At 47.5% G+C, this 23,455-nt stretch overlaps 1 protein-coding gene across 1 annotated transcript; it reads right to left on the reverse strand.

Annotated features, from left to right (window-relative positions):
* Positions 1 to 891: 891 nt before the first annotated feature.
* On the reverse strand, positions 892 to 18,303 carry WNT2 (Wnt family member 2). The gene is made up of 5 exons (XM_074825472.1): positions 18,179 to 18,303; positions 16,497 to 16,720; positions 13,131 to 13,408; positions 9,954 to 10,218; positions 892 to 1,121 (listed from the first exon to the last, which is right to left on the reverse strand). Exons 1-5 carry the CDS (start codon positions 18,256 to 18,258, stop codon positions 892 to 894), a joined length of 1,077 nt encoding a protein of 358 aa, XP_074681573.1. The 5' UTR covers positions 18,259 to 18,303.
* Positions 18,304 to 23,455: the final 5,152 nt, after the last annotated feature.

Genomic DNA, 23,455 nt, shown 5'->3' on the forward strand with positions numbered 1-23,455 from the left:
GTTTTTCTGCTTATTCAGTAAGTGAAAAATAGGAAACCTTATCTTTAGGTAGTTGAATGTCCTATGCCCAGCTTTCACTAGGCTGAGAAACAAATCTCTTCTCTTTGATCTTTCAGATCACAAAAAACCTCAGCAATTAATATTAATGACCTCTTAAAAGCTTTTAAGGCAAGTTTTCACAAATACATAACTAAGACATTTGCTTTGACTCTTTAATAGCTTATGAAAATGTTGTGGTTGAATACATCTCCTGCAGTTTCCTTTGCTTTTCACCGTGGGCCAATTTCTGCTTCACGGAAAGCCACAGCGTGCTAATGGTGGCTGGGTTGGCCCCATGTGGCCACCTCACTGCAAACTCCAGTCCACTGGGGATGGACAAACACCCCTCCAGTAAAGCCTTTCACCCACCCTGAATTTTCTTTCATGGAGGAATCGCCAACTGGTGCTCAAACTCCTGAGCACTTCAGTATCCAGGGCAAGACTGCGAACAGCACAAGATCCTTTAGAAGATGCTTGAGCAAGCTCAGCCCATGCAGTTGGTGGTGGTGGTCTTGTACGAAATGCCGCATCTTTGCATCTTGCTGTGTTCCTGGTGGCAGGAATGAATTGCCACAAGGAGTGCAGAGGAGAGTTAGTGTTGGTTGGAAGAGTCCTGGCAGAAGTACGTCCTTCCAGAGCTGCATCAGTTTATGCACAGACAACTCTGCAGCAACACAGTCATGCAGAAATGGAAAGTAAATGCTGCAGAGTTTGTATTAATTATTCAGCAGCTTCTGTGCAATGAAAGAAAAAGGCAAAACTGGCATAAAAGTAGAGAAGAACTTGGACGCATTCCCTGCACAGACCAGGAAGGGCAAAGGCTATGGTCCTCACGCATCAATAGCCTGTGCATCATGTCCGGGAGATCCAGCCAGCAGTCTTTGGTGCTTTGCAGGTGTGAATATCTACCACTTCTTGGCAGTCCTGGCAGCGCACAGCACAACACCAGTGGAATTTGCACTCGCATTTTGTCATTCTGCTGACGCGGGAGGTGTCATAGCCTCTCCCACAGCACATCACTTCACAGCTGTCCATGCCGCGGGAGGTTTGGTTACAAACCCGACCAGCTGTCCCGAGGGACCCTACAAAGGAAACATAGTAAATGTCACAAGGTGGATTTTAAGGAAGGACAGAAAGCATATGAAAATATGTATAGGAGACATAATATGCAATGTATTTGATCCTTCAACATCACTTCACCCAGGATTCAATATCAAGCCAGAAAAATGCCTATAGTAAGGTAAAATTGATCTCAATTTTCTCCTAGAAATCAGATGTGGAAATAAGGAGTAAAATGGACCAAATACTTCAAGGCTCTGCCTGATTCTGTCAGTATCATCATGCTTTGCTTCATCTTTCTGTACCACCTTTTTCCTCTCCAGCAAGAAGATACCCTTCCTGAGGCAGCCGTGCAGCCCTCTTCTGTCCTCCGTGTCCAGTCCCCCAGGGCTGTGTGAAATAAGGTGGCCAGGAGGAGCACACCTGTGGTGCTCAGGAGCTCATGGGCTTTGCAGGGGAGCTCTGAGTGGGCAGGGGAGGGCTGGGAAAGAGTAGACTGTGAAATTTGGTGGCTGTGAGGGACACGGTGGGCAGAGTAACCATGCTGCTGGTGGTTAAAGTCTTTGCAGAAGTGAGCGCAGAAGCACCCCAACTGCTTGGCATCGCTGCTGTGTCCACCCATGGCCCCTGTGTCCACCAGTTCAGGTGACAGCTGAAGAGTGGCTGCACTTTGCGTGTCTCAACTCTGTGGAGTAAGCACCAAGGGTTCTTCTCCTATCTCTTGATAGAGATTAGAAGAAACTCAATTATAGCCTGTTGTGGTCAGAAGGAGGGGTAGGGAAGCATACCACACTTCTTCATGTTCCTAATACCTCTCTGGAGTTGTGGAAGTGCCTCTGCCTGTCACCACATGGCACAAAATGGCCCTTTAAGGCATGTCTTAGCCCAAACAGCTACTGTACCACATACAAGCTGCTGCTCATCTAATACTTAAGGTACACTTTAGAATCTATACCACAGCTGTTGACAGATTATTACCAGCAATCTGAAAACTTCATGAATACTCATTGCTTCCCCTGATTTCTTACATATTGCTATTATAAATCAATATCAGATATATCCATGGGATGAACATTGTTCTGACATTTTCCCTAGACCCAATTATAGCTCCATTCTTCTGTTCTTGGCCAAAATGGGATGCCCTAAGTATTGACTGTGGAACATTTTACAAAGACTATTCACAGGTGTACATCAAACATGAACAATTTACCTTCTTAAAGAAAAAAAAAAACATGCAGACATTAATTCAAATTTGCATGAGCTAGGATAGCAAGTCAATCTTAATTAATAAACTTAAACTGTAATTAATCTGAAATTAATAAAAATCTAAGATGCATAAATTCTAATTTTCTTTCTTTTTTCCACTATGGGGTACTTATGGTTGTATATAGCACCACTGCTGTATTGAAGCAGTTCACAACATACAAGTGTTTGTTGTTCCTCTGTCCCCTACTGTCCCCACCACTAGGGAGACTTCATGTCTTTTTGGGCCTGGGTCCAGCCACTGAGGTAGCAAGTGGTCTCAGGGACTTGAGTAAAGTCACCTTCTCAGACTGCAGTTTTCATGTGACCAACACATGATTTATCCTCTTAGCCACAGTGGGGGAAGTTTTGCTCTTTTTGCATCTAAGTCAGGACAGGCTTCAACTGCTGCCCCAGAGGAGTGTTTCAGTCCCTAGAAGGCCTCTCAGCCTTGTCTCCCATAGCCCGTATTCCCACATTTGTTTAAATATTTAAATATTCATTGGGTAGAAATACACACACCAAATCACTGGTCCAGGTCTGCTGTGGGCAGAGCAGAAGGGTGTTGCATGGCCGCCTGCCCCCCAAGCTCAGCAGGTTGCCCACAGCCGCCCCGGCAGCCCACCCCAGGAGCCACTCGCCAGCTGCTGCTGGTGACAGACACCCGCCCTGGCTCAGGGATCCTTAGCTGCAAAGGTGCTGCTGTGCCGGTCAAGCAGAGACCTGCTGAGCCACCTGAGAGGGAAAAGGCAGAGGGAGGAGAAGACACGCTGAACAGAGAGAGAGAGAGATGGGCTCCTGCACCTGCTGCCTGACAGATCCCAGATCTCCTCAGGGTCTGAGCCTGCTCACGCTTCTGCCCATAGACCAGCGCTCTGACATAGGATCCTTGGGGAGGCAGCTGAACAGCACCTTAAAGTAAGTCTCTGCCATTTGGGGGAGCTCCTCATGCTGATGTAAAAAACAGTGACATGTTGCATTGGGCATGCCCTGCACCAGGGTACAACCAGTAACTCCCGGTTTCCTGCCCCACAGCCAGTGCTGGCACCTGAATCCCGTGTAGGGGCTCCTGGGGAGGAGGAGGAGAGGTATCACCAGCAATGACCCACATGGGCACACACCACTCCTAGCAAGCCCTCTGCCACGCAGCTTTCCCACCAAGGCCAGATGCACCTGGGAAACCTGCGTGATAGGGAAAGCAGAGATGCCAAAAGGCCTTTCCCAGATCATTTTTTTAGGAATCACTTCACGTTGGGGGAAGAGAGACTTCCAGTGGCCCCTGATCTAGGCAGTGTTGCGGAGTCAGGAGGATGCAGAGCTATGTGATCTGCCTGTGGTCCTGTAGGAAGCCTGTAGCAGAAAACAAACCAAACCCTGCTTCCCGGCCACCACGTTCTCCTCCATCCACAATGCTGTGCAAACAGCTGGAACATCTGAACATAAGTGCTGGTGCTTGAGTCAGTCCACAGCAATATCCATCGCATCCTGGACTGTGCAATGTACAACTGAATAACCACTTTTATAGGTGCTTGTCCTGCCCTCTCCGCTCAGACAGAAAAAAGGTACAAAGGCCAAGCTTGTGACTCATATGATTACCATTCTGCATCAGGAATTTGGTGTGAATTCCTGCTTACCTCCCTGCACGGGCTCCCGCTCACCCTTGCACCGCATGATGCTTTACCCCACTGACAAGGCCCAGCCCCAAAGTCCTGGTGTGCCTGGGCTGCATAACGCAGCATGCCTAGGACAGCAATCTCCAACAACCGTGATGTGGGTTAGATTTCGAAACGCTCGGTGTCTTGGTCTCTGCGTGTGCTTCGTGTGAAACGAGCTGGACACTCAACAGCCTTCGTTGTGCCACCGTCCTGTGGCGACCAGCCAGGCGTCACTCCTTGGAAAAGCAAAGCCGCTCTCCACCTCAGCACGCTCCCGGCGAGGAACAGAGCAGGGCCGAGCCACCTGGCTGCAGGAGGTGAAGGAAGACCCCTCGTACCCCCACACCCAGCAGGACCTGTCCTGGGAAGGGCTGACCACGTCCCTCAGCCAAGGCACAGGTTAATTTCCAACTCCAAAAGTTCTAATTTCCAGAGGTTTGGGGAAATGACACAGCAATAAAGGAGAACCTGAGCAGGATACGCCCCCTGGTTTTGACAGGAGTTTTGCCACTGGCTTCAAAACCAAAATTATTTCAGCTGCTAACAGATAGGCAGAAGCCGGTGTCATCTGATACTGCTCACAATACAACATCAACATCTACTATGCCACTAGGAGAGGAAACTAAATTATCCACAAAATGTGACAAAAGAGAAAACAGATTCATATAAAGGCTTCATTTTTGAGAAAACCCACTATTTTTTAAAAGTTCAAACAGCATCTTCAGCATCTCTTCAGCTTCTCTCATGAGAAAGAAAATGAGCAATAACTGACAGCGAGCAGCCAGGCAAGTTACTGCACTCCTTGGCGGGCACTCGGATACCCAGGTGATGAAGTCAGCAGAAGACACTAAACAAAATAAGGCAGGAGTATGTTCTAACTTCTAAAAAGTTTTTGTGCAACCTCTTTTTTTTATTTCAAGTGTTGGAATTGCCATGCCAACACACAACATTATACCTGCCAAAACATCCACAGCTTTTAATACAGCCAACTTTACTGTCAGTACATCAAACCCTTTCTACTTGCTTTGCACTGTTGTTTTCTTAAGGAAATATATGATAAGTTGAAAGATAATTTTTCCCATTCCTAAAGCACTAAAGTGTGTTTATTCCTTTATAACATGAGATTTTCTCTTCTATTTCTGTTGATTAAAAATCTGGCTTCAAGCAATAAAGTTCGTTATTTGACTTTCACCTAAAAAAAAAAAAAAGAAAGCAGTGAAATCTCCCAAAACAATAAACTATTTTCCACACAAGTGTTTGAGGGTGAGCTGGGGGAGGAAATATTCACAGAAAAGTAGCTCTGAAACTACTTTTTAAATCAAGAAGGATTCACATGAAACCTGTGTACAACACCCCAGTACGGCAAGGCTGGAGAGAACAGGCAGCACACACTGGAGGCAGCCCTGTCTAGAGGGGCTGGGATTTCCCAGGCCAGCAATGAAGAGATGGCAATGTGCTGATAAGAACAACTTATCCAGATTCAGTTTAGAGTAAACATGTGTCTCGTTCTAATTTCCATAGCCACTGACAGCTGTCATAACCTCACAGCTCCCAGAGGTGCTTGGGGCGATTGCGCTGCTCCCTTGCCAGATGGTGCTTGGAGGAGAAGTCATTGCAAGCTCCACTGTCAGCTTGCACAGGGCTGGGACTGCACCCAACGTGTTTACAGTGTGTAAATTGGGAGATATGGGCCAAGAACTCACACAGGGACTGACTGTATGCGACTAACCTCGGTGAGAAGTTTTTGACATAAATCAAGATTGGTTTCCCTCCATGGATTACTTACCTCAAGTACTAACACATCTTGCCCAGGCTGTACTTTAGTTTCACATTTTTCTTTCACTCCAGACTTGGCCTCATTCATCTCAAAAGTGCAGCAAATAGCTTACAGGGGGTAGCAAGGGAAATAAATTAACGTAAAAATAATCCTGTGAAGGACCCGAAGCAGATCACCCTGGGCATGTGGTTTGTCACCCAATGTGCAGCTCCACGTGGCTGCCCCTAGCACTGCACATGCATCTCCACAGTGCCTTCCACCAGGACATCAGGTGTGGAGGGTATTCAGACACAGCTGCAGCACCCTGTCTGCCTGTTGGGGACACAGGAGAAGGCCACCACAGTCCAGGTTCACAACCCACACCCTACATGCAGGCAGAGGCAGTGATGCCAGCTTTGATAGTGCCCAAACCAGGACCGTGTGAGTGTCAGGAGAAACCTACGGATGACTTGAAGCACATGGCACAGGGGTTTGCAGCAGGTCCTGAGGGACTGCTGCAGCAGCCTGAGACCATCTGCACATAGACACAACCTGCCTCTTTGCTCCACCACCACCTTCACACAGCTGAAGTCTCATTGCTATCAGAACAGTTGCAGTCAACACGTGCTCACCAACACCATCCTGCTGCTTGCCCATCACCTCCACCTTGAGGTGTACGCTTTGGATGCAACCTCTCTGCTCCCTGTGCACCACCTCAACCAACACACGTAGCTGAGCTCAGCCTGCTCCACACACTTTGGTGGGGGTCTCCCTGCAGGAAGAGGCTTCACTCAAACATTGCCTAAGTTTTTTGGTTGCTCTGTGACAATTAATTTTAAATAAACCTGTTGCAAAATGGGGTTTTTTTGCAGTAAAATATTACACAGCTTTAAGAGCCTCTATGAACAACAGCCTGTAACGAAGGCTCAGTGAGCAAGTGGGCGATGCCTGTCCTGCAGCTGCTCAAACATTAATCCTGAAGCAGTCTCTGCTTGTCCACCGGTACGTTCAAAACATGATAAACTTGCAACAGCTTTCAATCAACCTAGCCTGCACTGATGGTCAAATAGCAATCTTTTAAAATTTAAAACGCTTCTAACAGAAGCTTATAAGCAGACAAGCAAGAAGGTTTTTTACAGCATTTTGGAGGTGAAGTTACGTATTCAGGGTAAGATAGTACATGCAACAGTGGGACTGCCACTTGTGTGGCCATCACTTTAGTTCCCTTCATAGCTTTATTTCTAACAGGTCTCTCCCTGTGTAGTCCTCGGTATGCTTGTATTGGTTTTGGGAGCTGAAAATTTATGATAATATAAGGGAGGACCATGCAAAGTGTGGCAAAATTTGTAAGTTCATGACAAGATTTTCAAAAGCCCTCTGGGATGTCTTACCTCTGCTTCTATCAAATTATGAGTACAAAATTGGGAGTAAAAATTATTTCAGCATACATGTGAGCAGAGTTAAGTGAATTCTGAACACTTCTGAAAATCTTCCTTTGGTTCTTTTCTAGAAGCCGTGAAATCTTAATGCTAGACAAGAGGTGGTCGGGTTATTACATTCTCTTGCTATTGAGTTGCTATTAGTGATTTCCACATATTGTATTCCTCCCAAAAGCAATGACTCCTCTTTTCCTTCTAGGAAAAAAAATAATACTGCATTTTTCACACTGTGGGGGTGATCCACGTATGTACATCCAGCTGCCTCCCCCAAACAGACTGCCAGACCCAGTGGGGTGTATTCAGTCCCAGCAGGCTCCAGTGGCTGCCCGCCACCAGAGAGAAGAGCCAGCGCTAAAAGCTCTGATGGCAGAAGACGAGGTATGTGGTTTTTTGGATAGGCCGCTGATGATACAAGCCCTGAGCACCTTTAATTTACTGGTTCACATGTGTTAGCACACCCAACCACAGAGGACACTGGCTTGGTCGTTTTACAGTTTGTGTAGCTGTCTCCCAGTCAAGTCGTGACACTTCATATGATTTGCTCTGGGAATCCTCTATTCAGTCCCAACACTAACCAATCTCCAGATATTTTTTTTTTTTTTCCTGAAGCACTAAATTGCTTGAATTCCCCAGAGAATGAAAGGCAGAACTGTATTCAAGGACATACTAAAGAGCTGTGTATTAGATTTAGCTGACACTGAGATGCTCCCCACCTATTTCCAGACTCAGACTTCCATAATCTCGTTTCATTTCCAGTCCTTTAACAGGGCTGACATTCTGGAGTGCTCGACAGGGCAAACCAAAGTACTAAAGCAAAAAATGCTGCTCAGCTGCTGAAATGACCTCTCTCAAAGCCAGATCAGGTTTTGTTAGTCTGATTCTTTCTTTGTTCGATGCAAGCAGGAGGGCATCCTGCATCCCGTTAAAGGTTTACGGCAGCTTGCCAAAAATGTGCTCTTCCAAACAGCAACGTTCTCTGAATTCTGGGCAGCAAAGAAACACCACCTCATCCACAGCCTTATCTTGAGCTGAGCCAAAGCACGTGTCAGACCATCATCTCTGGGCAGGCTTGACAGCATCAGGCAAGCACGCATAATATACTGTGGTGAAAAATGCCCACTTTCCTCCACGATAACAAGACTGACAGATGAGATTAGGCTTAGTACAAAGAGATTATTAAACAGCTTTTTGACATAGAAGTGGGTTGTGTACAGTCTCCTTTTTGGGGGGAAGAAATCATGGGGTTTACAATGAACGAGGCAACTTCAAGAAATAAAGTTTTGAATAAATCCTAGTTTGCAAAGTTAGTCTCTGCACAATGCTACAATATGCCCATTTATTCACTTGGATTAAAGTATTAGACTTTACAATACCAGTCACCATTCAAGGAACAATATGTGCTTGTGCAGGTAATAAGCATCACCTGCAAAGCCATAAATAACATTTAAAATTACCTTGACTACTCAACTAACCAGAAACACTTTACAACATAAGCGTACTGGATGAAATTCTGGATTCACTGAAGTCAATAGTACATGACCAGGATTTCACATATTGTTCTTATTTAAGTACAGTTGTTTTGCAATGCTTATTCCAAGTAAACTTGGACTGTAAATATGCAGCGATGCCAAAAAGAGTTGAGCCGCATTGCTATCCAGATACTTACAGATATGTCATACCGGGTGCAATCTGGTATGTTATACAACCTATTAATTAGTTCCACAACATCTTTCATACATTACTCAGTCTGGCTTTCTTTTCTAAATTTCTGGTTTTCTAGTTGCTAGTTTTTACTTGCCACATCAGGAAATACTATACATGGGTCAACAACTGTTAGCAGGATTCCTGGTGCTTGGCAATGCCTTGAATCCTGTAACACTGTTAAGCGCATCCCTACTGAAACCTCTGAGAGCAGAAAACTTCAGTGTTAATAGCAGCCCTGAAACTTTACCTCTTCCCACTGGGGCTGGCACAACTCTTCAGCAAATGTGATGGTTATCATGAACAGAGCCAACACTGCCCCATAAAGAGGAAGGAACAGCTGTGTCAGTACATTGTGCTGTGCCCCACCAACTTCTATTATGTCATTCACCTGCACATTCTCCAGCTGCCTTGCACTGTTACCCACAGCTGCGTTGACTGGTGCGAGCATGGTTTTGCAAAAGCTGCCATACCTCCTACATTACCAAAGGGGAGAGGTGTGTCTACAGCGAGGGGGTCCACGGTCCACAGTGAGCTGCGGGGAATGTGCAAATAAAGGTGGACACTGGTCTCTCGGGAGTCTGCAGCAGTAGCATAACAATATGGAAGAGAAGAAATGCGACAGGAGGTGGTATTATAGGGACATCACAGGACTTGGGGCTGCCGTAGTTACATCTGGCAGCTCTGGAGTAAGCTGTGTGATACAAGTGTGTATGTGGCTGTGTACAGTATGGACCTGCCTCCAGAGCATACTCACACTGTCCTAAGAGCAGCTTTTGCCTTATAGCATCTCCAGGGCTCCATAGCATCTGGAGGAAACTGATGAATTATATTATAACAACTGGCTGTCGTACATCTAGGGACATTGAGGAGCTTGTACAGAGCTGTCCTCCCAGAACATCTACATCTTCCTGCCCGTTTCCCGCTGATTACATGCATGGATATTTTTTATATATATATATATATACACACACACACACATTCAATAATAATGATAATTTTTGACCTTTAAAGTACAAATGTCTGAAATAAAACCATTCATGTGTAACAACAGAGGCTTACCTACATCCCTGTCCCTGATACAGTAGTCTGGAGAGCTTTCAAAGTATACCAGGTCATTCTTAGTTGGCTTCTTAAATCTCTTATTAGCCACAGTGAAACCCGTGCCATCTTGATTCATGACCACCTGAATCGCTCCATTGTATTTCTTCCACAGATAATCTCCTGTTTTCCTAAAGTCTGCCATGGCCAGCCAACAGGTCCTTAGAGTGCATGATCCACTCACACCGTGACATTTGCACTCCTGTTTCAAAAACCGCTTCACGGCCTGTTTAGAAACGCAGTAAAATATACACAGGTAAAACAAACTGCAATTTATGCTTCTCAGCCCTTTTCCAGTCATCCTGTAATGCCAGGCTTGCAATGGGTCTCCAAATCACGGTCTGTAGTGACACCCACTGGTAGCATCAAGTCATCCCCACATGGTTGGTCTGCTCTGGTTGACTCAACCATACACGCAATCCTGCGGCTGGTGGGCTTACGTTCCCCGCTCCTGCCCTTCATCCCGAGGATCGAGATGGTCCACAGCACTAGGACACAGGCTGGGCAGGAGGAAACCATCTGGGAAGTGGACAGAATCACTCAGCCCCTTGGTAGGCAAACGTAGCCCCTCTCCCCATCGTTCCAGCTGAAGCATCGCCATGCTGACCCTCTCTAGCTCACCCTTGTGAAGTTGCCCTTTGCCCTGAATAGTGTTTCAAATATTGCCCAGAAATTCATCGACAATTTATATTTAAATGATTTTACAGAGACTGTGCAAAGCATTGTACCTGGGCTAGGCATCAGGTCTATGCAAAATGTTAAAATATGGTATTTTTAAAATGCTTATAAACCTTTTAACAAACATTTTAGAATAAGACCTTCATAAGCTTGCACTGGAGAGATCATCTTCATCATTAATTTAATGTCTGGATAGCATTAAAGCCATTTCAGCTTCATCTCAGACATTTAAGCTATCTGTATGATGTTGGAGAACAACAGATGGGTTCATATACAATAAATAATTCATTCCTAATTCTGAAGATAAGGATATTTGATCTAAAAATATTATGCCTTAAGGGTTCATGAAATATGAACGTTTTGGAGTTCGTACAAGAGAAACAGCATCATGGGAGGAAGTAAGAGAGAGGAAAGCTCCATGATTAGAAGCGAGACTGATGCACAGCAAGGCAGCATTTTTCAGTCAAGCACTTAATAATAAAGCAAGAATATATTATAAAACCAAAGTACTTTTAATTTTGTTTCCATCTTGTAAACAATATGACTACTTCGAAGAAGTCACTGACATTCCCACTACCCCACTTCATTGCCAATGGCACTATCACAAAACTGGGATTTAGGCAGATTCTTGCTTTTAATTATCTGAGTAGAAATCAGTTTAACTACTTGTACGTTTAAAACAACTTGCTGGAAGAGTGGAAGAAGCACATAGGAATGCAGAACTTCTTTTTGTCAGTGATGTTCCTGTACTGATACAAAACATATTATTTTGTATGATTCATGTGGGAATATTCTAAATATTTATTCTATGTACTTTTGAATTAGTAAAATCTGAATAGTCCGGTTTTAAAAGAAACCTATCAACACCCCATTTGGGGGTGAGAAAAAATTGAGGGCAGAGCTGGTCCTACCCAGATCTGAATGCCAGGCTTGTGGATGGGCTGAGGTAGCGAGATCTCTGCAAAGCAAAACCTGTGCTATTGCACTGTGGATACAAACTAGCATCCCTTTCTTTAAAGCAGGTCCTAGAGTATATGAGAATGTGTTGCTTATTTTTAATCGAATGTGTTTATTAAAGTCTCTTGATCTTTTTCTAAAAAACCTACCTGCTTACCAATACTGTCTTATTATTTGGCATATGATTTTTTTAAACTTACTAAGATACTCAACTATTACACAAAGTACTTCCCAGTATGGAGCTAAATCACCCCTATAAAGTCTTTGCTTGTGTTGTAGACTGCAGTCTCTTTTGGACAGTAACATAAATACAGCCATAGTATTGCATATGCATGTCACTATTCTGAATAGCCTCATCTGTCTATATTGCATATCAATTACACCTGCTGGTAATAAACAGGTGGAGTTAAGATGTTGAAGGAGAAATATTTATCAGAAAAATCATCTACTTGCAGTACAATTCATTAAAATTGGATCTTTTCTCCTAATAAGGGCTAGTTAATATAGAACAATTTTAGTTTATAAAGGGAACTTTTTAATACAAAAAGATCAGAATATGAACAATTTATTTCCTACTGAATATAAGCAAAGGAAAACCAAAGACAAGAAACAAGAAGTCTCTGCAAATCACTGTAGCAGTGCTTGATCTAGCACTATAAATATTTTTCTGTATTATTTCAGATGTCATGGATGCAGAAAATTTTGAATATGTTTTGAATAATGAAACAGTGTATTCCAGTTTCATGCACTATTCTTACTACTTATAGCTACCATCACAAAATGTTAGTTCATGTATTTCTCAGCCTTTGCACCAGCAGTGGGCAATACGCCTGGCAACTACTCCTTCTACTCACCTACAGTAAAAGAGCAAGGATTCTTTTTGTTAAAATTGAAGAATGGTATTTTCATACAATGTACAGAAAAGGGGTTGTTTAGAGAACATCATGCCCCAAGGCCAATGCCTTTTGGAGGGACAAGTATTTTGAATTTATTTTTTTTTAAAGTGAAGTAATTGCATTTTGTCTCTGCTCATTTTGTGTTTAAGTTTACCATATACATACAAGAATGGACAAGATGGGTTTTTTCTCCAATGCTATTCTGAATTTGCTCTTTAATACTCAAGCCTGTTCTTCAGTGTGGTCTTCAGCCTCCCTTAGGAACTTGTATTCTATATTAACCAAAACTAAAACTCCTCAAAGGCTCAAAACAAAACCTCCCTCCAAACTGATCCTGCAATGACTTGGGCTCGTGTTTAACTTCCCACACAAGGAACCACTGGGCTGACTCAGACGGGAGCACTGTTAAGCAGTTGCACTCAGTCTGTTTGGAGATCTCTGCCACTCTGAACCTCCAAGGGAGACAGAAATAGCATCTCAGGCTCCCGCTCATCCCATACTTCTTCCTAACTGCTGAGACCAGTCAGCAAGGGCCAACCGTTACCAGCACCAGATCTGTTAGAGCTCACTGAGAGCATCTCCAGGCATCTGTTGGATGGACACCCACCTTCCTTCCAGCTCTGTTATTGTGAAGGTTCATCAGTGCTCTTGCATCTTTTCCTTTCCGTTCTTTGGCGTCCACAAAGGCTCTGGCAAATCTAACACCATAGTCGATGTTATCGCTGCAGCCACCCCAGTCAAAATGGCCCTTGCTGTCCTTGGCCGAGCCTTTCTTCTTGGGATCGCAGGAGCAGGATTTCAGCTCCCCTTGGCTACATGCCCTGGTGATGGCAAAAACAACTCCAGCAGAGGAGATGGCATGTACAAAAGCAGATTCGCGACTACCTGAAACAAAAGAAGTCACTTTAAAAATTGTTGGGGTAGTTGGTTTGAGTGGCTATCCTAACTCCAGCCAGTTAGCCTGGACTTTTTTGCTGAGCAAAAGATAAAACTGAGCTGAAATCACACAAACACACATTCCCTGGAGCCAGAATTAGTCATGTCTTAAACTTGGACCCCTCCCTGGTAAAAGCTCATCAATATAGTGTTAGAGTTGGAAAACATTAAATGTTTGCTTCTGATATTGATTAATATACTTTCATGGATCAGTTGTTTTCTACAGATACGTGAATAGGACAGCTGGTATTTCTATCATGTTTCATTGATTTAGAAAAATATATGAAGTGCTATCTCAGAGATAGGTTTAAGAAATTATTAAATAGGGACACTGGAACAACATGTACGTTGCAAAATACTGCAAATAACTTCAGAAACTGGCTTTTCCTCTTCGAAGCACTTGGAATAAATTTCCCTGCTTAAAAGGTGGTAGGGAGAAATCTTGGATGTTAATTTCTGAAAATAAATTAAATTCATGTTCTCTGCCTAGAACCAAGCCCGGTAACCGTAATTCACACAAACAAGTTCCATTAAATCAATGGCACTGCTTGTGTCATGCTTGAGGCAGGATTTGGCCTGGCAGCTGTGACTTCTGCACACCAGCTGCTCGGGCAGTTTTCCTTTCTCTTAATGAAGATACTCTATTATACCAAAGAATATCTGCATTTCGAGACTATGCCTACTCTTAGGCTATTGGGTACATATTTCAACGTAGTAATCACTTAAGTTTATTTTAAGATGTAGCACTTTACAATACAGAGCTATGTTATACTGGCACAACTCTAATTATGGTAATGGAAAATTTTCATATTTCAAAAGTTTTTCAGCATGGAAAGAGTGAGAAGTGGATTTTTGTGCAGTATCTAAGACCATCAGCAGTGAGAGAGACCTGTTTGGAGGACTTGTAAGCCTTAAATCATGTTAGCACAGTAAAGTAGGACCCCAAAGAGGGAATCTTATCTGAGATTTTATTGTAGGTGCAGCAATATGCCATATAATTTACAATTTTATTACATATAACTCAGTATTTCTATTCCAGTAGCATCTAGATGTTTCAGATAGGAATAGGCCCTGGACTTCCATGTGCTGTGCAAACCTTTGGCAAATGGCAACCAAAACCTTGCAAAAAGATTGGGCAAACCCTGTCTTTCCTACAGTGCCTTCAAAATCAGTCAGGAGATACCATGGCTTGTTACAAATAATGCTGTTTTGAAGATTATTTCTGAGAAAATGTATTCAGAAACATCGAAACTTTTTAAAGTGTTAATTAAAAAGAAACAGTTGTCATTGGAAGAGAAATGTTTCATCTGAGTTCATTAAACTAATCAAAAACATTTCATTTCAAATTACCAATATCAAGCTATATTTCCCATCGCAATCACTGCCTGATAGGCTTAGTGTAGAGCTCAGAACTGTCTCTGTGAGCCAACAGTGAAAACTTCACTGTTGGAAAAATTGCATTTTTGCTTTTTTTATGAAATAGCCTCATCAGAATTAGGCCATGTTCTGCCAGACATGTTTTCCTGAATGTCAGACAAACCTCATCAAAAACTTCATCTGATGGGTGATGTTACTGGTTACTCACAAATAATTGCTGAGGGAACATGAAGCTGGTTACGGGAACCAACTGCTTACCAGCAGCAAAGCCTGTCACCAAATGATGCTCTATGGATGAAATCCCACTGCTTGGGTCAGCACGCCCAGTGTCTCCTGTCCTCCTCCCCATTCCCACTGCTGGGGCAATGGCCCAGGGTGCTTCCCTCCTCCTCTCAGTGCAGGCACCCTGCAGCTCACAGCCTGGAGAGGCTGTCTCGGACGGTACCCGGGACATCCCAGGGACACAAGTGCCAGGGCAGGGTCAGTCCCACCAGCTGTGCACCACGGCTGCGTGCCCAGGTGTGGCATTTGGTGAAAAGAGCCACAGTTTGGAAGAATCTCATAATGTTTATCACTTGGATAGGGACATCCTGGCACAGTAACAGATCTCAGCCATTTCTTTGAGTCCAAAGGACTGTGTGAGCTCTCTGAAGACTCACTAGATGGCTTAGTCCACCATTTAGATGGCAAAAACACCCTGCTTAACCATCGTCCACCGAGGGTGGGAAGCTCATGGCAGCCCTCAGCTGCTCGGGATCTGCACAAGCCTGGCTCACCTCTATCATCAGATGTGTCCCCCGGAGCCTGATCTGAGGGGCCGGCTGTCGCACCCCCTGCAGAAGGCTGAGGGCCTGGGGGGCAGCGCTGCCCCGGCACGGGCGCAGACCCCACACCTGGGCCCAGCCCTCGGCCCACACCTCGCGGGCAGCACAGCGCCGGGGGGACGGTTCCCTGCTGCTGTGCTTCCCCAGGGAAATGCCCCCGCGGGAACCCGCCTGCAGAAGGGGTTGTCGTCTGCCAGCCCAAGGTGTTGGGATCCTGTTGGGACGTGGGCTGCCCCTTTTGCCTCCCCCCCAGAGTACCCGTGTCCCTAGACAAGGTGGGCTGTGCCGGAAAGCCCTCTGCCCAACTGCTGCATTCGGACACCTCGGTTTCTCTTAATTTTCGGTAGCCCTTAATTTGTGGGTTTAGGGTCCATCATGCACCAAAAAAAAAGGAGAAGTCGGAAACTGCAGGGCCAGCCCCTAATAAGCCAGAATCCCCTTTCTGAACCTTGCGTGTGTTTTTCTGCTCTGACGCAGGCCTTTAAGCAAAGCAGCCCTTCGCGTTACGGTACGTGCTGCTCTGCTGACTGTGAGACCCTAGGATAACTTTGCGTTCCCCTTCCCTTCCTCCCGAACCGCGAAGTGAAGCTTCCCCCTTGCTGAAAGCACGGCCAGCAGGAGCGGGGCCGCCGCCTCCCGTCGTTCCCCCGCCGTGACCGCCCGCGCCCCGTCGGTGCCAGCCCCGGCGCTGACCGCCCCCCCCGCCCCTCGCCCCCACCCTCCGCAGCCGCTTCTACCCTCGGCCCGAAGGCGCCGGGCAGGCGCGGAGGCTGCGCGCCCCGCCCGAGCCCGCGGGGAGGCCCCGCCCGCGCCGCGCCGCGCCCCGCGGGACTCACTGCGCAGCAGGACGCGGCCGAGGAGGCGCTGCCCCCGCTCCAGGGCGTTGCAGTCCCAGCGGTGCCGGCGGAACTGGTGCTGGCACTCGGCCGTCCAGGCGGCCACGCCGCGGCCGATGGAGAGCATGGCCTCGGGGTGCCGCCGGCACAGCTGCCGCTGCCGGCTCACCAGGCCCGGCACGTTGTCGCACATCACCCGCGACGAGCCCACGGCCCCCATGTACCTGCAGGAGGGAAGGGGCAGGGCAGCGCCGGGGGCCCGCGGCGACCCCCGGGCACCGGCCCCCGGGGAGGGGGCTCCTTGGCGCCCCGTCTGCGGGCAGGAGCCGACCCAGAGCTCCAGCCGCCTTTGCCTTTTTTGGTGGAAATCCTTTAAAATTACCCTCCGATGCCGTGTTTTTTAATAACGTGAGGCATTTAGGAGAATCCCAAACTCCGCTATTACAGCTCCGTGCTGTACTTTAAAAAAAAAAAAAAAAAACAACCAACAAACCTTGACAAAAGTCAAATTACATCATCATCTGTATCCAGATGGTCTCTATTAGTCCTGAAATGTTTCGAAAGGCACCTTTCATAAAACCCAAACTATTATAGGTGTCTTTTGAAGGGATCAAACAGAAGAAAATGTCCTTTTCTTGTATTTTCATTATTTTATACGATCATAAAATCGTTAAAGCCGTGACTTCCAAAAAAAAAAAAAAAAAAAGTATATATTTAAGTGGCAGTTAAAAGACACTGTGACAAAAAGCCATCGCAATAAATAATGTTTATACGGCTATGGGCACAGATAGTCATTTTATTGAAATATGCTCAGTCTGATAAATCAGGCTTTCATCCCGCGTCAGACAGTGTCAAGGTTAAATGTGTTCCCCAGGTTTATAAGAAGTGGTTTAACTCCTCTTCTACGCCAAGACTTTTCAGTCTGGGCTTGGTTGGAGTCCCCAGTTTGAGGGGCAGGTTTGTGTGTTCCCTCCAGCCCCGTTCCACGGGCCCGTTGTGCCGCCAGCTCCCCTAGACGCCCCGCACTGGCATCAAGTATCACTTGAGGTCGGGTCCTGCGCTGCCCGCGGGGCTTTCAACCCTTCGCACTTGCAGTTTGCAGTTCAGCGAGGAGAAACTTCGAAGGAGGGAGGGGCCGGGGAGGGCGAAGAAGAAGGCGGGAAGGAGGGGGGAGTGTGTGGAATTATTAATAAAAGAATATCCCCGCTGTAGCCAATTCCCAGCGCCGCCGGGGCGCGGAGGGCTGGCTGCCAGCAGCAGGGGCGCTTCCTCCGCGCACCTCGGGCGCGCTCCCTGCGAGCCTGCGCCCCTCCCGCTCCCTCCGGCGGCCCCGCCGCGCCGCCGGGAGGTGCCCGCTGCCCCCGCCGGGCCGGGCCGGGCCCCCCCGCACCCGTCAGCCCCGCCGAAAGCCCCGCTCAGCCCTCGCAGCTGCTCCATGCTTCTGCGAAGGAGGCCGGGGAGCAGGGACGGGGTGTGGAAGGAGATGCCGAGACCGTCTAATCCCGCTTGCTTTAAGGCCGGGCTTTCTGGACCGGAGCAGCTGGCAGCAGCGAGCTCCGCTTGTACGAGCCTGAGAGGGAGAGGCTTCCCCCCCACTCCCGCCCTCCCTTCCCTAATTTACAATTAATCCGACCCCACCTTCCCCAAGAGCAAATAAAAATTCCTGGAATTGCACAACTTACCACCATGAGGAGGTGACTGGTGGGGTCGCCCAGACCAAGACCAGGGGAAGAGACCACCAGATCCCAGGGAGAAAGTTCATGTTAGAAACGCTTCGGTCCACATCAGGTCAGTCGCGAGGGGCAGAAGAAATCCCATGGAGCAACAAGGACCGGCAGGAGCAAACGCACCTCGAGGGCTTCTTTTTCTCCGTGGGTCAAGCGCCTCCGCATCCCCACGCACGGCCGCGGGGTTTATTGATCCCCTCCCGAGGTACGGGGGATGCTGATCGGTGCATCGCTCCGGATTCCTCTCGGTTCGCCCCGCACCAAATCCTTCAGAACAAGGAGCTCAGCCCCGCTCCCATCCTTCATCTTTGCCCTGATCCAGCTCTTCCCTGCAGTCACAGCAAAACTGAGGGGCTGGTGTGGGCTGCTCACAGACTGGGTGGGTTCTGCTTTGGTTGGTGTCTTTTTTTTTTTTTTTCTTTTCCTCTGAAACTCTGATGGATGAAATGATGTCAAGAGACACTGGGGGAAGAGGAGGAGGTAACACCTCTGATTAGGCAAGGAATCCCGAGGAGCCAGTTGCTTTCCAATAACCCCACAAGCAGACAGTTAGTTCCAACACGCCGGCAGACGCTACGCGCGCTGCCGCGGAGCCCGCAGCGGCGACCACCCCGGCTGTGGGAGCCCAGCAGCGCCGGGCACCTCTCGGCGTTTGGCACGGCGCCGCCGGGGTCCTCCGGTTGCGCACCCGCAAACACCGAGCGCGGAACGAAACCGCGACCCGAGGCCGAGGGGAGAAGCGGGGGACGCGAACAGCCCCACCGCGGGGTGCGACACCGCCCCGCCGCCTCCCGGGGGCACCGCGGACGCGCTCCGCTTGCGCGGCCCCTCCGCGGGCACCGGGCCGGAGCCGCCTCGCCCCGCACCGCCCACCCGCGCCCCGCGGGGACCCGCGCAGGGGACACACACACACACACACGCGGGCTACTCGCCCCCATCGCGGCGCTTGAAGCCCGGGGCGGGGGAACGGCGGGGCGATGCCTCCGGGACTGGAGGCCTTGTTCGAGAACAAGGAATTCAGCGGCTTTTTTACTCAGTGTCATCTCTGTGAGGCAAAGGCAGGGTGGCAGATACTCCAAAGAAGGCACCATCACTAACCAGATGGAGATACCCCAGTTCCAGGTCAGCCCTCGCTGGCTCTAACAAAGACAAACTCTGAAGGTTGCTAAGGGACTTAGGGACTGCACGGTTCTTGTTCCTAAAAGTTGCCTTCAGTTGTCAACTCCAGGTGAAAATCCTGGAAAAGCAAGCTAGGAAGCACCCTTGGAGATCTGTTCTTCAGGCAGCACGTTACAGCCATGACCGCGTGCAGAGAAGACATCAGTCTTCCAGGCTGTCGCTCAGTATGACTTCTTCAGATCACAGACATACAACCAGGTGTAAACCTGTAGGGTTTCAGAAAGAAAATGCAAAAGGTAGAATTGCATCAACTTTTGAGGTGGTTACATTCACTCACTTACCAATTTCATTTAAAAAACTCCCCCAAACCCAAAACACCCCCACAGAAGCCAATCAACACCCCCCCCCCCCCCCCCCCCCCCCCCCCCCCCCCCCCCCCCCCCCCCCCCCCCCCCCCAATATCAGAAAAGTTTTTGGCTGCAAAGGCTTCATGTTAAGAGCAACTGAAGCGTGGAGCACATTACTGCTTCTCTAGCAGTACTACTTGCCCAAAGACAACTACAGTTCCAGTTACTAACTCCAGCAGGTCTTACAAAGCCACAGATGGGCATTCAACAGCTATTTGATGAAGTACACTCTCCAATTTTCAGCTGCTGGCCAACTTCAGTTTCTAAAGTTTACAAGATACACCTTGGATCAATTAGCAGGAGAAAGAAACACCAGGGAGGGGACAGAAAATTTCAGTAGTATTTTAGACCCCTCTGAGCAGAGGCTACAGTCCTCCCTGCTACCAGCCTTCTCAGGTTTGCAGTAAAAAGTTGACCTGTTTGTTTGAGATAGTCCTCTGTATTAACAGGGGCTCCTTTACCTGTGGCAACATCACCAGCAGCTCATGAACATCCTCTTCCTCTCCAGAAGAGTAATTTACCACATCTGCATTCCAGCTTTATTGCTGTCCAGATTCCTTTTCCCAACCCTACAGTTCTGTGCTGGCCTTAAGTGAACTCACCTTGGATCCATTGTTTCTATTAACCACTCTTGTTAAAGTGACAGAGCCAGTGAGCTCGGAAGGGGCCCTGTGGGACTGTATTGGTTTTGCATGGCAAGGTTTTGGTAGCCAGAGGAGCTACACGGGTGGCTTCTGTGAGAAGCTGCTAGAAGCTTCCCCCATGTCCAATGGAGCCAATGCCAGTTGACTCCAAGATGGACCTGCCGCTGGCCAAGGCCAAGCCCATCAGTGATGGTGGTGGCACCTCTGTGATAACATATTTAAGAAGGGGGAGAAAAACACTGCTGCGCAACAGCAGCCAGGAGAGAGGAGTGAGAATATGTGAGAGAAACAGCTCTGCAGACACCAAGGTCAGTGAAGGAGGAGGGGGGGTTGGTGCTCCAGGCACCACAGCACAGATTCCCCTGCAGCCCGTGGTGCAGCCCATGGTGAGGCAGCTGTGCCCTGCAGCCCATGGAGGCCCATGGTGGAGCAGATCTCCACCTGCAGCCCATGGAGGACCCCACGCCAGGGCAGGTGGATGCTTGAAGGAAGCTGTGACCCCCTGGGAAGCCCGTGCTGGAGCAGGCTCCTGGCAGGACCTGTGGCCCCATGGAGAGAGGAGCCCACGCTGGAGCAGGTTTGCTGACAGGACTTGTGACCCCGTGGGGGACCCACACTGGAGCAGTTTATGAAGAACTGCAGCCCGCGGGAAGGACTCACGTTGGAGAAGTTCATGGAGGACTGTCTCCTGTGGGAGGGACCCCACACTGGAACAGGGGAAGAGTGAGGAGTCCTCCCCCCAGAGGAGAAAGGAGCAGCAGAGAACAGGTGTGACAAACCAACCACAACCCCCATTCCCTGTCCCCCTGTGCCACTCGGGGAGAGGAGGTAGAGAAATCAGGAGCAAGGTTGAGCCCAGAAAGAAGGGAGGGGTGGGGGAAAGTGTTTTTTAAGATTTAGTTTTATTTCTCATTACCCTACTCTGATTTGATTGGCAATAAATGAAATTAATTTACCCAAGTCGAGTATGTTTTGCCCGTGATGGCAATTAGCGAGTGATATTTCCCTGTCTTTATCTCAACCCACAAGCCTTTCGTTCTATTTCCTCTCACCTGTCCAGGGGAGGAGGCGAGTGATAGACCAGCTTTGGTGGGCATGTGGTGTCCAGCCAGGGTCAACCCAGCACAGGCACCTCCTCCAGTCCAACCCCCTGCTCAGAGCAGGGTCAACCAGCAGGTTGCTCAGGGATGCGTCCAGCTTTGAGTACCTCCAAGGACAGAAACACTACAACCTCTCTGGGCAACCTGCTCCAGTGTCTGACCTGGGATGAATTTTTTCCCTTTAGGCTTAAATGGATTTTCCTGCATTTCAGTTTGTGCCCATTGCCTCTTGGCCCACCCCTGGGCACCAAGAAAATCCTTGCTCTATCTTCACTCCCCCCGCCCCCGCCAGGTATTTATCCACATGGGTAAAATGACCCAGAGCCTTCTCTGGGCTGAACAATCCCAGCTCTCACCCTCTCCACATAGCTCACATGCTCCAAGCCCTTCAGCATCTTCATGTCTCTTCACTGGACTCACGCCATACGTCCATGTCTTCCTCACACTGGAGGGCCCAGGACTGGACCCAGCACTCCAGCTGTGGCCTCAGCCGGGACTGAGGAAGTGGTATGTGCCTTCAACAAGTAGTATGCACACAGTTCCTCATCCAGTCAAGAAATCACACCATGTGCAATACAGATGACAGTGGAGTACCCAGTAACAATGAAGGCCCAATTCTTTGAGTACTCACCTTATGAAATGGAGCTGAGGTTTTTCAATACAATAGCAAAAATAATGTAGTTAAACCTCTATTTCTACATTCAAATGAAGACTGTTTTCTTCAGAAAAATTGAAGGCATGGAAGGTTTATCTGAGAAGAATAATTAGTAAGAAAAAAACCCAACAAAACCCTTAAGTAGAAGGTATCTTCCCATATATATCACAGTCAGTGGCACAGCTTAAAAGAACTGAAAATCCTTCCCAGAGGGATCCCTTTAAGTCCCACTTCCAGGGACTATGGCTCTATATTACATGAAACTACACCATTTGAATCAGGACAAAAACTAGAAGTAATTTAACAGCTATTAAAGCTGTTAAGGATACACATTATTCATTTAATGCCAGTAATACCCTATTTCATACCTCACTGCTTATCATTTCTGGTCTGTAAGAGACAGAGCCCCGTTAACTAGAAGTTCCTGTTCTAGAATAGGGAACTATAAATTTCCTAAGACACATTTCCCCCATGCCTCCAGAACAAAGAAGTGACAATAAGAGTCTTTAGGAGCAGAACCCTGCAGTTAAGATACCTGCTAGGCTTTTTACTTGTGCAGAAAGATTACCTCCCATATGAATACCAAAATAGACTGCATATGGATAACTATGGATCAATTAGTTGCCCTTCCATGACACAGGGTAAGATGGATTTATTCAATTTATTCTGAAAGTGACTTGCTTAGCAAGGCTCAAGACTCAGAATCTTCCACCACATAAGGTCCAAAGCAACATCTGTAGTACTTTACTAGTAACACAGCAGATTTGGGAAAGCTGACCTGTAACTTTTGCAGGACTGCTGGAACAGAGAAGGCAAATGCAAGCAAACACCTACTCGCTTATGAGCAAGTCAGACGTTTGGGGAACACCTGAAGGGGTTAAAAGATGGCAAGAGGAGAAAGAATAAACTGCACAGCTCAAGCTTAAGTCTTGTCCCAACAAGGTAGTTGGATGAAGAAGAAAAACCAAACACAGCACTTCTGTAAGTCAACAGGGAAGATAATAAAAAAAGCTCACACTTTATTAATGCACATACCCAAAGTTACCATCTACTATTTGCAACTGGTACCCAAGAGAATTAGTTGGGCAATGTCTTATGACAGGCCAGGTACTCCACAAGTCAAATCTAAAGAATTGGGCAAATCCCAAAGCATGGGAAGAGACACCCAATACATACAACCTGCAGTTTAATTTGGACAGGACAAATTAGAAATAAAAATTCTTTAGGTTCTTTCCAATCTCCACAGGCTCACCCAAGGTCCTAATTTTACATAACAGTCTAAAGATTGAGAAAATGCCATTGCATGA

Source organism: Strix aluco, chromosome 5 (genome assembly GCF_031877795.1).
Source record: "Strix aluco isolate bStrAlu1 chromosome 5, bStrAlu1.hap1, whole genome shotgun sequence".
Taxonomy (NCBI): domain Eukaryota; kingdom Metazoa; phylum Chordata; class Aves; order Strigiformes; family Strigidae; genus Strix; species Strix aluco.

Bases quoted from the DNA above. Each gene is read 5' to 3' on its own strand.
- WNT2 (XM_074825472.1), bottom strand. From the start codon at position 18,258: ATGAACTTTCTCCCTGGGATCTGGTGGTCTCTTCCCCTGGTCTTGGTC. The intron at 13,409-16,496 runs GTGAGTCCCGCG...CTTTTGTTTCAG, and splicing joins CGGCCGCGTCCTGCTGCGCA to GTAGTCGCGAATCTGCTTTT. The intron at 10,219-13,130 runs GTGGGTGTCCAT...GTTTCTAAACAG, and splicing joins ATAACAGAGCTGGAAGGAAG to GCCGTGAAGCGGTTTTTGAA.